Source organism: Colletotrichum navitas (assembly GCF_030913465.1).
Source record: "Colletotrichum navitas strain CBS 125086 chromosome Unknown LY79scaffold_114, whole genome shotgun sequence".
Lineage (NCBI taxonomy): Eukaryota > Fungi > Ascomycota > Sordariomycetes > Glomerellales > Glomerellaceae > Colletotrichum > Colletotrichum navitas.
In genome coordinates this window covers 21508-34826 of record NW_026850660.1, presented here as the reverse complement: position 1 = coordinate 34826, position 13319 = coordinate 21508, and the positions used below count along the sequence as shown (strand labels likewise).

Here is a 13319-nt window from a genome sequence, read left to right as displayed (position 1 = left end):
GCACGCAGCACAGAAACAACAAACAACAGCATCACCCGCTTACCACCATCCATCCACTACCCAGGGCTCTCGAATTGCCCACTGCACATTAACCCGGCACCATCCATCACCGCTGTCGCCTGCTAGAACCACATCACCATCGCAGCCCATCGCATTACCTCGCACCCTCCCCTTGAGGACCGACAAGTCGCATCGCTCGCTTCCCCGCTCGTCCGCCCTCGCCTGACAATGCCCGCAGCCCTTGACGACTTCATCTGAAGGATGCATTGTTGACTGAACAATTCTCAACTCCTCACAACTATAGATTACAGCAGTGTTTACCATCGGAACCGCGATTGCCATTTGCTGTTTTCTCTCGACGGCACAACTACGCCACGCTTAACTCGGCCGGCTTCCACTATCTGCACCCGCCGCATTCCATCCCTCTGCCAACCTTGCCCTTCATCCTTCACTGGTATCCCGGCCGCTGTCATTCCTGTCGAGCATCCCGCCAACCGCTGGCGACGATTACGCCGATTCAAGTCCATAAAAAACACCAACTCCACGAGGCCGCAATAGGATAGACCATTCCACAGCATCGATAGCAATATGGGCAATTCAAGCACCAAAGAGTCTCGCCCGGTCGACCCGGCGACCGACTATCGCCAAAGCCAGGCTGCCTACTTGGGCACCTCGACTTCCAGGGATCCCCCAACCGATCGCTTCAGTTCACGGAGGCAGAGTCGTTTTAGCAGAGGCGACCTCAACCTACTCGGACTCGGAACAACCGGATCCTCCAGCGCTGCCAGCAGAGAAGATGCCCCTTACGAGCGGAGAGAGACGAGACAAGAAAGGGAGGCCCGACGACTCGAGCGAGAACGCGTTGCCAGAGAGAAGGAGCGTGAGCGCAGCATGAAGGAGGAACATGTTGACGGCGGCTACCTCGTCACCCTTGGAACATACACTGGCCCCGAAGATTTTAGCAAACCCATCGTTCGCCAACTGCAGGCAAGTTCAGCCTTGAATCCCTCATACACTGAAACGTATGCTGACATTGACTGCCTGGCAGATTGAGAGGCGTCTTGCGCCCTTCTGGAGAGGCCTCAACGACTACTCCGACAACTGGACCGAATACCAGCTCATTTGCGCCGGTCGCGGCCTTCCCATCCCCGCTGCCGACGAGCAACCTCCACCCGAGTTTATTCCGCAACCCAACTCGCCTGCCTCGCCTGACGACCAGTCACAAAACCTCGCCAGCCTGACCGTCCCAATGGGCCCGAGGTCTTTGTCCGTTGGCTCGGACCGTAGCGGCTCCATGCCTGGCTCCGGCATTTCATCACCCAACGCCGCTCAACAACAGCAGCGTAGCAGTTCGCCCTTCAAGCCCCGAGCGAAAGCTCTGGCCGCTGCCTTGAGCGGAGCGTCACGCAGCAACTCGTCGGGTGACGCTGCTCCACGCGAAATCAGGCTTCCCAACGACCCATACGTCAACGGACAACCCCTAGAAGTCTTCCTGTACAAGGATGCTTGTGAATGCCCCATCTGCTTCCTGACATATCCGCCTTACCTGAATCGTACTCGGTGTTGCGACCAACCCATCTGTAGTGAATGCTTCGTCCAGATCAAGCGCGCCGATCCTCACTATCCCGAACACCACGGCGAACCGAATGAGCAGCCTCCGAACCCCGCCAATCCGGAAGAAGCTTCCGAGATGCTGATTTCCGAACCCGCTCAGTGCCCCTACTGTCAACAGACGGAGTTCGGTGTAACTTACGACGCTCCCCCATTCCGTCGTGGTCTTTCCTACGCCATCGGATACCCGTCGCAGAATACCGCCATGTCATCACAGAGCTCTCTGAGCTCGACTCTATCACCGACTTCACCCAACTCTTTCAACAGGCGACGTGCTCAAAGTCTGTCGGCTAACGCCCCGAACGTTGTCACGACGGACCGAGTACGCCCGGATTGGTCGACGAAACTTGCGGCGCAGCGGGCACATCAAGCCCGGAGGGCTGCAGCGGCAACAGCATTGCACACCGCTGCATTCCTCATGGGCAACAATGAGCAACAACGTGGCTTCACGTTTACGAGGCCTGGTCGTTTCAGCCGCAGGAACACCGGTAGTCGTACGCCTTCGGGGCCGTCTAATCACCCAGCAGAGGAAAGCCCCAACCGTCATCCCGAAAGCGAAACTGTCCAGGCCGGACCCGAACCCGGACCGCGGGGTTCGTCGGGTCGTGGAGCTCTCAATAACAGGAGAAGCAGGATGGAGGAGCTGGAGGACATGATGTTTATGGAAGCTGTCCGCCTCTCTCTCGCAGCGGAGGAAGAGCGGAAGCGCAAGCAGGAGAAGGCGGAACGCAAAGAAGCCAAGAAGAGGGGCAAGGAGGAGCGCAAAGCTGTCAAGAAGCAGGACCGTCAAAGCGTCTACGGGGCTGAGCAAAGCTCTGCGAGCGCTAGCAGTCTCTCTCTTGGTCTCGGTCGACGCCGTGGCAATAGTGCCACTAGCAGCAACCTTCGCGTGGAAGCTCCTCTTCAGGGGGCACAGTCGACTTCTGCTGGTGCCAGCACCGATACATCACCAATCGCGGCGCCGAGCAACACGGGCCCCACTTCCGCCCCTTCTCTAGCACCGGTTCCGACAACGAGCTCCAAGGGCAAAGCTGTCGAGCGCCCAACAGTCGAGACGCAGTCTTCTGAGAACAGCTTCCAGAGCACCTCGTCAACTCCATCATTACCCATCCCAGCACCCGGCCGGGGCCCTTCCCATCTTAGACATATGAGTAATGCGTCGTCCATCTCGTCCTCCCTAGCTGATAGTGCTGCCGGGAGCTACATCAATCAGGCATATCTCGATCCTCGGGCGAGCGAACTGAGTGTTGGTAACCGAAGCGAAGAGGGCGACCGCGACAACACTGAGCCGATGTTCAACTTCCGGAGCCTGGCGGAAATGGTAGGCGTTGATATTGAGAACGGCGAGACCAACGAGAATGAGGGAGGAACGTCGGGTAAAGTTCAGAGGGCCACGACAAGGAAGAAGGACGAAGTTGAAGACGAACCCGAAGCCGAGCATATGGAGGAGGCTCCCATCGAGTCACCCACCCATGCCAGTGCTGGCACTTTAAAGCCGCCATCTACTGTCCCCGAAGAGCCTGTTGACGGCAGAAATAGCAAGGGCGACGTGTCTCCTGGCAGCGGGGCACTAACTCCCGAAGTCATGATCACCCCCGAGACCCCAGGGCCAGCAACTGAAGAGGATACCGAAATGAAGAGGCTCGGTCACGACAACGTCGTGGAGAGGTCCTCCGAGATTATACAGTGAGAGAATAATAACGGTAATACGGAGGAGTACGGCCCTGCTGCGGCGGGTGGCAGGGATTTCGGCACAAGAGCTTTGGGAGACATTTGCATACACTCTGGGTTGGGAACTCAAGGACACTCTGGGCGTTTAGCGTGACATTTTGGAGGGTAAAGTGGATTAGATGTGTTTTCTCCTCCCTCTTTCTTTTTCGTCATGTGAGAATGGCTGGCTCAGTGTATTCTACCCCAACATGAGCTAGTGCGTGAGACAAGAAGTCGAGATGACGTCAACCTCGGCTCGACAATTATATGCATTTAAAGCAAACGCTGAAGATGACAGTGGTCCAAGGCTGATTATTTTCTCTTCGCCCCCAAGTATCCCGTGTTGCCATTCACCAAAGACCCAGCCCTGATAGCCCCTGGGTATCATCTACATATGAGACTCGGCGGTAGCGGCAAGTGTGGACGTAGCAGCATCAACGACGGCGGCTGCATCAGAGGTCTGCGTACGCTGGTTCACAAAATTCTCGTCAGGACTGGCCCAGCTGTAATTGCGCCACTCTCCCAAGGCCGGCCACATATGTTCCTTCACGAGGCGCTCAATCTTGTTATGTCTACTCAGAAGGGAGGTATCAGTCGGGGTCTTGTCAGTGCTGCTCTCGGCTGCCAACTCGCGAAGCATGCTCTGCCAAGCGGCAACCGTCTCCTCCAACTCAGAGACGGAGGTAACACCCATGACGCTGACACCGACCTTGGCGGGGCCATCGTAGGCAGGTGACAGTACCTCGCTGCCAAAGACGGCGCCGACGCGAGCCCAGTTCGCCATGGCCCAGTATAGCGCGACCTCCTCCATCTTCTCGCCGACGCCCTCGGCGATGCCGACGAGTCCCTTGCACGACTTCCGCAAGGGGCTTGGGGCCGGATGCCAGCTCGCCATAGGCCCGTCGTCGACGCCGCGGGTTGTGAGGAGGCCCATGCTCAGCATGCTCGCGTTGGTGACGACGGAGACGCCGGCGGCCCGCAGCCGCGACAGGACGGCGTCGCTGCCGAGGGTGTTGTTCTGTATGCAAAAGTGGGAAAAGGACTGAACGGCGTCGATGGGCTCGCCGGTCTCGCGGAGTACCTTCTCGGCGAGCTCGCACAGGACGGGAACGGGGTAGCCGCAGATGCCGACGTAACGGACGAGAGCCTCCTCGTCGCGGAGTCGGCGCAGCTCGCGGACGGCGGCGACGACATCGTCGGGGGAGACAAACTCTGCGTCGTGGGTGTAGACGAGGTCGAGGTGGGAGGTATTGAGGCGCTCGAGGCTGCGGCGGACGGATGCGCGCATCCAGGCCGGGGAGTAGTCGAACTCGGCCGGGGCGATACGGCCGGCCTTTGTGACGAGGAAGTAGGACTCGCGGGGCGGGGAGAGGGCACGCAGGGCGGAGCCGAGGATAGCCTCGGAGGGGCCGTAGTAAGGGGAGGTGTCGAAGGCCCTGACGCCGAGGTCGAGGGCACGCGAGACGATGTCGATCGAGGGCATGCGGTCGGGGTCCGACACGTATTGGTAGTTGAAGGTGGCCGTGCCGAGCACCAGCGGCGGCAGTACGGCCGAAAGTGGAACGCGGGCGGCGGCGGCGGGGGCGTTAGTGCGCGGGGCAGCCATTATTGTATGTGTTCTCTTTCTCTTTCTCTTCCCTCCCGATCTACAGGCTTAGAATTGGAACAAGTCTGATGAGTCAGCCCGTTCCCTGGCTGGGCGCTGCTTCTGGGATTATGAGGATGGAGTGCATGAGATGTCGTGAGAACCGGCAGATGGAAGGAAGACAAAGGGAGTCAGAGTCCCCCCCCCCCCACGCCACAATCCCCCTGCCGCACTTGACCGAATGCATGAATGCGACTTGCCCTGCCGGAAGGGCGGGGTAAAATCCTGTCCTCTCTTTTTGGAGTTTCGCTGGAATTGGACTGGTGCTCGTGAGCTGGGAGTTCCAGAAGTGTACAAGTACTACGAGGTGAGGTGGTGATTGATGGTTCAGGGCCGCGTCTGGTATACTCGTTAATTCATTCTGTGTTCAAGAGAAGCCTTCATTACTATGCTTTCTTGAGCCTATTGGGCATTTCCCACCTGGTCGTGCAGAGAGATTGGCTGCATGTCTACGGTAATACATTACTCTGCCTTGATTGATGAACATGCATGCTGCCCTTGAAGTCGTATATTTGCGGGGGGATGGAGTCGTGGTCACTTAAAGTTTCATGGCGGAGCTACGCGCGGCACCTCTTGATGCAGTATCAGTCATCAAAACGCGCCTGGGCGTAGTGAATACCCGTCGTGGCGGCGGTGGTGATTGTGGTGGTGTGGTGGTACCTGGAAACCGGACGAAATGACTGCGGAAACCCTCTTGGAGAAAAGGTCTTGGGACATAGCCGGATCGCTTGTTCTCCCGGGCTTCATTCCTGACGAGCTGTACTCCGTATTTAGCAACGGACACCTACGCGATGGGCTGATCCCATGTCGAGTTTATTCACTCAATCGATTAGAACCTCCCTCGATCGTCCCCATCTGGTTGTCCATTTTCTCCCTCCTCTCACTCATCGATCACTACCATCTTTGTTCCTTCACCAACGCCTCGTTTCGCAACTGGCTCTCAATCACCCCTCACCTCTCGCCCTTTTTTCTGTTCAAAACACAACATGATGATGATGACTATGACAGTGTGGCTGTTGCGAGCCGGTATGGACGTGTTCCACCTTGGCTTTCCGTCTTAGTATCAATTGCACCGATGTCCCAATACAGTGAGTTCCCCAGAACTCGCCCACCATGGCATAGCCCACCCACCCATATGGCCAGAGGAGACTGACACTCAGTGCGAGCATCTCCATTATAACACGCGTATTGTTTGCCTCGAAATGTGTGCTTTTGCTTAATGGACATTCGAGCTGATACGGATTGCATATCACTTCCATGCAATCAACTCCAATCAAACACAATCGGATTGGCCGACGAATTGCCAAGTCTACCTTCCCCATCAATCCGCAATCGGTCATGGTCTCATCCCTCAATGTCTCTCTGGCCCCTGTCCACCCATCAACCCTTTCCTGCTTCCAACTTGACTCGCTTGGCCCGCGTACCATCCCCCTTTCGGGAGCGCAAACCGCCGTTCTGTGCGTCTTGTAGTGGTTGTGTGTGACCTCCGCCCGCTTATTTGAAGGTCCCAACGTTGCTCTCTGATCTGCGCCCCAATCCAGTTGCTTTGATCGATTCAACAGCTCTAGTATGCCATTGGGAATGCCACATAAGCTACTCAAAGTAGCCTCGAGCCCCTTACAGGAGTCACAAATGCGCAGATGCAGCCTCCCACCTCATACCGAAGCTTTGCTCACATGCCGCTCTCCTCGTACTCCCCTCATCTTGTATCATGGCCTCTCAAGTGATCACCCACAAGGCGTCGATCATCAGATCCAGAGGCGTTTCGATTATAGACATCGTACCTCGCCAAATGGCCACAAGCGTTTGCAGCCATTGTTCCAGTATTATGGTAGGCTCGCAAACAATTTCCTACATACAATCTTATGACTTGGCGACCTCCGTGCACCAAGACCGTCTTACGGTAACTGTGTTTGATCCAGACCCGAGTTCGGATCGCTTATCCATTGCTCAGTAACGCCAAGACTACTTTTTTATCAAACATGACGATATGTGTGTTTGCAATGGCCTTCCCCTACCTTGCTCTATATCAGCTACCTTCCATTTCAATTATCCATCACCCGCCTTTCGGCCACAGCGGAAGCCATTCTGCCGTGGAACCATCTGCCGAATGCTTACTTGATATCTCAAGACGGTTGCCAGCGTGGCTTATCTCAAAAGGGGCCTGGACCCCAGTGATAATTCATCACTTACAGCGGAAGCGAACGCAACTCCTATGACTTGAACCGAGGACCAAGCAGACATTATGCGCTGGCTAAACAGTACCATCAGTGCTGTGGCACTCGTCAGCTTTGGTAAGATTCAGCACACGTTCGAGACTGCCATGTCATACCTGACGTGTTTGCAGCTACTGCTCAAGAGCAGTCGGAGTATTGCGATAGCTTTGGGCGCTGCTTCGCCTCGTACACCAATGATGGTGGCGTCACCTTTGGTATCGCCATTCCTAAGGAAGCCATTTCAGGCAAATCCTACGATACCATCTTCCAAATTACCGCCCCCGTTCAGGTTGCATGGGCCGGTTTGGCTTGGGGAGGCTCCATGACCAACAACCCCCTAACCATTGTTTGGGTGAATGGCGGTGATGTGGTTGTTTCTTCTCGGATGGCATTGTGAGTATATTGGTTCATGACTTTGTGACTATGACAATTGAACATGAGCAGCGGCTATTCCACTCCTCCGCCATATGCCGACGCCGTGTATACCGTTCTCCCCGGCACCATCGTCAACACTACCCACTACTCGGTGACAGCTCTTTGCAAAGGCTGCACATACTGGGCTCCAAACGGCAACAGCCCGAAATCACTAGATCCTAGCGGAGAGAACAACTTGGCATTCGCCCACTCCGGTGTGCCCGTTCATGAGCCCGCCAACAACCAAACGTCCTTGAGCAGGCACGAGCGTGTGGGAAACTGGATGCACAGCTTCAAGTCTGCACAAGCAGCCGAGTTCGAATCGTGGGCTGGGAGCGATAGCGGCAGTGAGCCTCCTGTCAGCACGGCAACCCAAACGACGCTATCAACGGTCTTCTCGACATTGACGCTCCGCACCACCACCACCGGTATAGTGTCCTCACCAGTCGTCAACAGCACTGCCACTTTCTCGGCTTCAAGTCCCAGTACAATTTCGTCCCCTGTTGCATCCAGCACCCCCCCGCTTCCCGTTCCGAGTTCGTGCTCGGGCGTAAACCCTTTCAGATCCGGATATGAGACGGCCAGTGGCTGGAGAGCAGTGAAGCTTGCCGGGTCACTTACATCCCCTCGAGGAGTAGCAGTCGATTCGGAAGGGAACCTGCTGGTTGTGCAATCAGGGAAAGGCGTCACGGTTCACACGTTTGGGTCCGACGGCTGCATCTCCGCTACGAAAACTCTCATCAGCAACCCGTCGCTCAATCATGGCATTGGCTTCACACCAGATGGGAAAACGCTGTATGTAAGCTCCATGACTACCGCATGGTCGTACGCCTACGATGCAAAGGCGCAGGCTGTGAGCGAGCAGACTGTGGTCGTCAAGAGCATGCACCAAGAAGGGCACTCAACGCGCGCGCTGCTCGTCCCACCTGCGACGCCGCACCTTCTCGTCATCCAACAGGGGTCTGATGGGAACTTTGACTATGATTCGCTCAATAAGGCAGTAGCACGTGCTGTGGTCAAGGTATTTGACATGCGAAGCGTCCCAGCGGGAGGGTACGCCTACGCTTCTCAGGGGTGGCTTCTGGGATACGGCCTACGTAACGAAGTTGCTCTTGCGACTGACGGAAACAATGCGTACGTCAGAAATCAAATCGAATATCATGATTTCGATGCTGACAATGAGTGGTGTAGGGTCTGGGGTGTAGAAAATAGCGGTGACGATTTCGCCCGCACAGTCAACGGCCAGAGCTACGATATCCACACTGATAACCCAGCAGAGGAGCTCAACTTCCGTAAGTAGTCTTATGCTTCTTTTCATTGACCGGTATCAACTGATTTGATATGTTAGTCGGAAACCCTTCTGAGCCAAACGAACAGTGGTACGGATACCCGACTTGCTTTTCTGTCTGGGAACCTTCCGTCATCACCGACAAGAGCTTCGCGGTCGGTCACCAGTTTGTTGTCGCCCCCAATGACACTTTTAACGACGATACCTGCATTCAGCGCTCTATTGCCCCGAGACTCTCGTTCCAGGCGCACAGCGCCCCTATCGGCGCCGCCTTCGACGGTTCTTTCCAGAACTTGTACGTGACACTTCACGGGTCCTGGAACAGGTCGCCCGCGACAGGCTTCAAAGTCTCGGCTGTCCCCTTTACGAAGCTCTCGAACGGAAACTATGATCCGGTTGCGGCGGCGGACTCCAAGACTGGCTACACAGACATCCTTTGGAGCACCAACGTCGACACCTGTACGAGCTCGACTTGCTTTAGGCCGTCTGGCATCACATGGGACCGCTCCTTCTCAAGGTTATTCGTTGCCAGCGACAACGATGTTGAGGGAGAACTATTTATTCTTACAAAGTCTTGATATTGGAGTATACCACGTAGTACAGGGGAAGACAGTTGCAGTTTTACCATCACTCTGATGCTGTGTCCGTATCTTGGCGGCTATTATTCGATGTTATCAAGACGGCACCGAGTTCTAGCCCTAGTTACCTGGGCGATTCCAGAGACTGTCACAACTAGGTCAAGTCAGAAAAACATCGAATGTGATGAACCATAGTGTCTAATCATTTGTGAGTAAAGTAGTTGTCCTATTAAGAATCCAATTCAGGGCGGTCCGTGCGGGTGATACGCCACATCTGTATCGGCCGCCACTAATACTAGCCACACGATGCTAATCCAGCTTCACGACATCGAATATTTCAAGGGTAGCCAACGCAGTTACAGGAAACTTAATTAATCCATGGGTTATACGAACCATCATCGAGCTCCAAGACAGGAGAGGTAAGGTGGAACCAACTCCTGAACGTGGACTTGACTTCTAAGACGGAGCCAATGACGTATCAAGAGCCCTTTCAATCACAGATTCCTTCAGTGTGGCGAAAGGGTGAAAGGGTTCACAAATGAGATAGGTGTGTCACACAAATTGCAGCCAACCCATGGTTCCCTTTGTTTGCTGCCCGTAAATACAGGGTAGATCATTTTGCCATACGGAAGGTATTCTTATAGACAGTTCCCGCCGTATAGAGGTAATGTCTCCCATAATATATGAAAAAGAATCGTTGGGTACTTGAAGGGAAATACAAGCTTCAGATGGTGTCACCATCCCATATATCATGACTAAATAGCAGGATATGGCAGGATGTTAATGAACAACATCTATGAAATACTACTCGAAGGTGAGGCTTATACTGTTCGTTAAGTGCACCCCGGCATCTGATACCCCAACTGGAATACATCCGGCGCAGAAAGCATTAAGTTCTATTCTTCTTGGAAATGTTCCAGCAGACACTTCGGGTGAGACAAACAATATCATCCTGTGAGGTTGAGACCGTGATCCTCATCTCTTGAAGTGCCAGGGGCGGAATCCTCAGAGTCCCTGTAGGAAGCATCATCCCGTAACAGAGGTACAGAAGCATCTAACTCTAGATTAGCTTTGAGAATTTGCACGAGAGAGATTATAGACTTACCGTCAGAATCACTTCTTGGCTTGTCAACGGCACCAAAAATTGCGTCCATTTCTTCAAGGCCGCGGCCTTTAGTTTCGGGGAAAAAAGTGTAGACAACCTGACATAGACGAAAGCGTGAGTAACAAGCCGAAGTCAGGGGTCCTCAATGGTATACTTACCGGAATACAGGCGAGATTAATCGCCGCGAACAGAAAGTATATGTAGTTTCCCAAGAAGGAAAGCCCGTAACTCCAAGCTATGGTGACGATAGTGGCACCAACAGAGCCGCCCACTGAGGCAAAGTTAAGTCCTCGGGCTCGCACCGATGTTGGGAAGATCTAATTTGCATGTCAGTCAAGACTCAGTTTGAAGCTCAGTGGCCCCGTTACCTCTGTGTTGTATACCCACGTAACAGGCCCGAAACCTATGGAAAAGCCCATGGCATATACGAAAATGAAAATAATGCAGACGACACTAGCAGCTGTGTTTTCCCCATAGCCATATACGAGAGGCAAGGCAGCGTTGATCTAAAGACGGAATAGTCAGCCTATAATGATCAATGGAAAACTGGAAAGATTTTGGCTTCGACTGACTAATAATGAAACAGCCATAATAGCACAGCCAGTAGCTAGACAGTTTCTGCGTCCGAAGCGATCAATTATGAACATTTCGAGAACGGTAAAAAATATCTTGACTGTCATTTCAATGGCGGTAACCATCACAGAAATCTTCATGCTCAGGCCGAGACTTCGCAATAAATATGGGAGGTAGTACTTTATGCCGGATGCACCGCAGAGCTGTGCCATGAACTGCAGCAAAGTAGCACGCCATAGACGAGCAAACAAGGCCTTTTCTTTGAGGAGCGAAAGCCAGTTGAATCCGGAATGGTGATACTCATCGACGTCTTCAATGATCGCACTAAATTCACGATTGATCTGTTCGCCATCGAAATTACCTTCGCGAAGCCAATAGAGGGTTAGGCGCGCTTTGTCCTTTTTTCCGTGCTCGACAAGCCACCTCGGTCTTCATATGGTTAGAGATGTTCATTCTTGTAATCCGTAGAACTCACGTTTCAGGGATCCATGGCAAGCCAAGCCCAAAAATGAGGGCCGGGACTATTTCGAGCAAAATGGATAGTCGCCATCCCCAGAAATCCCCAGCCCTTGACCTCCAAAACCTCATGAAATACCCAACCCTGATATAGTTAGAATACCGACATTTTCTGATGTGTGGTATACGCTACCAAAGACCCGTGGCAATGCCTGCGATAAAACCAACGTGGTTTACCGTCACAAAGTGGCCGCGCTTCTTCGCTGGAGAAACCTCCCTGCAGGCAAGAAGTTAGTTGTCGATGCGTATCAGTTCATTGAGTTGAACCCACGCCTGGTATAACGGCACAGAAGTTGAGACAATCGCGACGCCGAGTCCGCTAACGATTCTGCCGGCGATCATTGTGCCCAAGCCGGTGGGACCGTTGCTAATAGCTTGAAACAGCGCGCCGATACACACAACTATAGTTCCAACCAGTGCAGCATGCCGGCGCCCAAGCCAGTCGCTGAGAGGATGAGAGAGAAGGAGGTAGCTGATGGAGGTCCCGATGTAATAGGAGCTGATGATATATCCCTTCTTAAACAAAGGCATGTGGCCTGTAGCATTGTCGAAGCCGTAATTGGAAATAACGGTAGACATCACACCTATATTGTACCTAGAAGTAACGTTAGTTTCCCGTATTTGGCCCAATATAGAAGCCAGGCAAAACAGTCAAGCATGACATGACGCCACGATATCAAGAGAATCGCTGGTGTAGTCGGCAAACCTCCGAGACCGCAACTCGCTCGGCATGATACCTCGCGTCTCCGGCAAAATGACTGCTGAATGCCGCGAATTCGTTAACTCACCCCCATACGGACGCACCTACGCCGAAATAGATACAGAGGAAGTAAAGGCGTAATTCACCGGGGGGCGCTGTCATACCGAGCCAAGCCATGGCTGCAGAAGTGCCTTTGAGGTTAACGAGCGCTGAACCTGCTGGGGGAGTAATTATCAGGCGAGGGGCCTCGTACGGTGGGCTATCGGCATGACTTACGAAAATCAGAGAAACACTTGTATTATCTTGGGATCTAGTGAAGAGAACGCGAATCTCCAAGTTGATGGAACCAGCTGGAAGGCTGTGAGGTATAATGAGGGAGTGAAAGTAAGAAATCCCCGTCACCACCCGCGGGGTCGCCTGACCGAGACAGGTTGGATGCAGGATGATTATGTAATGATCCACTCGCATTCAAGGTGTCAGGCGATTTGACACCTCGGACTTGTTCTTACCAAGTCGGGCGCAAAAGTCTTCCGTGACGATGACTATAATACCGGCAGTGTCTCCTTGTTAGTTTACACTGCAAGCCTCGTAAACGCTCGCCCAGTAAACGGCCCCGTGTTCATCCCCTATTGTCATCGACTGACATGTGCTTTACCCTTTGGGTCTGGATACTTCGCGGGATAAGGGGTCTTGTTGACTGCCTACACGCATTTTTACTTGCAGCCCAATTTCCGATCCGCACACTTTTTATCCTTGCTTACTCACAGATGGCTGCATGGCAGTTGGCAGCCATGACTTACAGCGAGTCATTGATTGAACTGTCGCTCGTATCTCACTGAGGTGTCAATCTCATCAATCCGATCTCGCCCTTTATGAGGCCTCAAGTCTCCCCCTTTTTTAACGTACACTATTATTAATGAACGTTTGTCGCAAAAATCTAGACTCTAGACATCGAGGTAGCTG

At 53.6% G+C, this 13319-nt stretch overlaps 5 protein-coding genes across 5 annotated transcripts; 3 read left to right on the top strand and 2 right to left on the bottom strand.

Moving 5' to 3' along the window:
* Window positions 1–588: 588 nt before the first annotated feature.
* LY79DRAFT_674251 (uncharacterized protein) lies at window positions 589–3301 on the top strand (the record flags this gene model as incomplete). The annotated part of the gene is made up of 2 exons (XM_060564272.1): window positions 589–972; window positions 1049–3301. 2 exons carry the CDS (start codon window positions 589–591, stop codon window positions 3299–3301), a joined length of 2637 nt encoding a protein of 878 aa, XP_060408227.1.
* Window positions 3302–3709: 408 nt separating this feature from the next.
* On the bottom strand, window positions 3710–4927 carry LY79DRAFT_527566 (L-galactose dehydrogenase; the record flags this gene model as incomplete). The annotated part of the gene is made up of 1 exon (XM_060555944.1): window positions 3710–4927. The coding sequence occupies one exon, from the start codon at window positions 4925–4927 to the stop codon at window positions 3710–3712; it is 1218 nt and encodes a 405-aa protein (XP_060408226.1).
* Window positions 4928–5728: 801 nt separating this feature from the next.
* Window positions 5729–6200, top strand: LY79DRAFT_570560 (uncharacterized protein). Its single transcript, XM_060559164.1, has 2 exons — window positions 5729–6054; window positions 6133–6200. The coding sequence occupies exon 1, from the start codon at window positions 5771–5773 to the stop codon at window positions 5954–5956; it is 186 nt and encodes a 61-aa protein (XP_060408225.1). The 5' UTR covers window positions 5729–5770; the 3' UTR covers window positions 5957–6054; window positions 6133–6200.
* Window positions 6201–7490: 1290 nt separating this feature from the next.
* LY79DRAFT_642906 lies at window positions 7491–9702 on the top strand. The gene is made up of 4 exons (XM_060562385.1): window positions 7491–7575; window positions 7627–8730; window positions 8788–8888; window positions 8945–9702. Exons 1-4 carry the CDS (start codon window positions 7505–7507, stop codon window positions 9460–9462), a joined length of 1794 nt encoding a protein of 597 aa, XP_060408224.1. The 5' UTR covers window positions 7491–7504; the 3' UTR covers window positions 9463–9702.
* Window positions 9703–10034: 332 nt separating this feature from the next.
* LY79DRAFT_570554 (general substrate transporter) lies at window positions 10035–12754 on the bottom strand. The gene is made up of 10 exons (XM_060559163.1): window positions 12633–12754; window positions 12445–12574; window positions 11928–12251; window positions 11790–11873; window positions 11616–11741; window positions 11140–11569; window positions 10936–11073; window positions 10726–10884; window positions 10568–10664; window positions 10035–10516 (listed from the first exon to the last, which is right to left on the bottom strand). Exons 2-10 carry the CDS (start codon window positions 12531–12533, stop codon window positions 10410–10412), a joined length of 1554 nt encoding a protein of 517 aa, XP_060408223.1. The 5' UTR covers window positions 12534–12574; window positions 12633–12754; the 3' UTR covers window positions 10035–10409.
* Window positions 12755–13319: the final 565 nt, after the last annotated feature.

Coding starts and splice junctions, on each gene's coding strand:
- LY79DRAFT_642906 (XM_060562385.1), top strand. CDS start 7,505: ATGACCAACAACCCCCTAACCATTGTTTGGGTGAATGGCGGTGATGTG. Junction 8,731..8,787: donor GCGACTGACGGAAACAATGC/GTACGTCAGAAA, acceptor TGAGTGGTGTAG/GGTCTGGGGTGTAGAAAATA. Junction 8,889..8,944: donor AGCAGAGGAGCTCAACTTCC/GTAAGTAGTCTT, acceptor TTGATATGTTAG/TCGGAAACCCTTCTGAGCCA.
- LY79DRAFT_570560 (XM_060559164.1), top strand. CDS start 5,771: ATGTCGAGTTTATTCACTCAATCGATTAGAACCTCCCTCGATCGTCCC.
- LY79DRAFT_570554 (XM_060559163.1), bottom strand. CDS start 12,533: ATGGCTTGGCTCGGTATGACAGCGCCCCCCGGTGAATTACGCCTTTAC. Junction 10,885..10,935: donor CGTGGGTATACAACACAGAG/GTAACGGGGCCA, acceptor CATGCAAATTAG/ATCTTCCCAACATCGGTGCG. Junction 10,665..10,725: donor TTAATCTCGCCTGTATTCCG/GTAAGTATACCA, acceptor CGTCTATGTCAG/GTTGTCTACACTTTTTTCCC.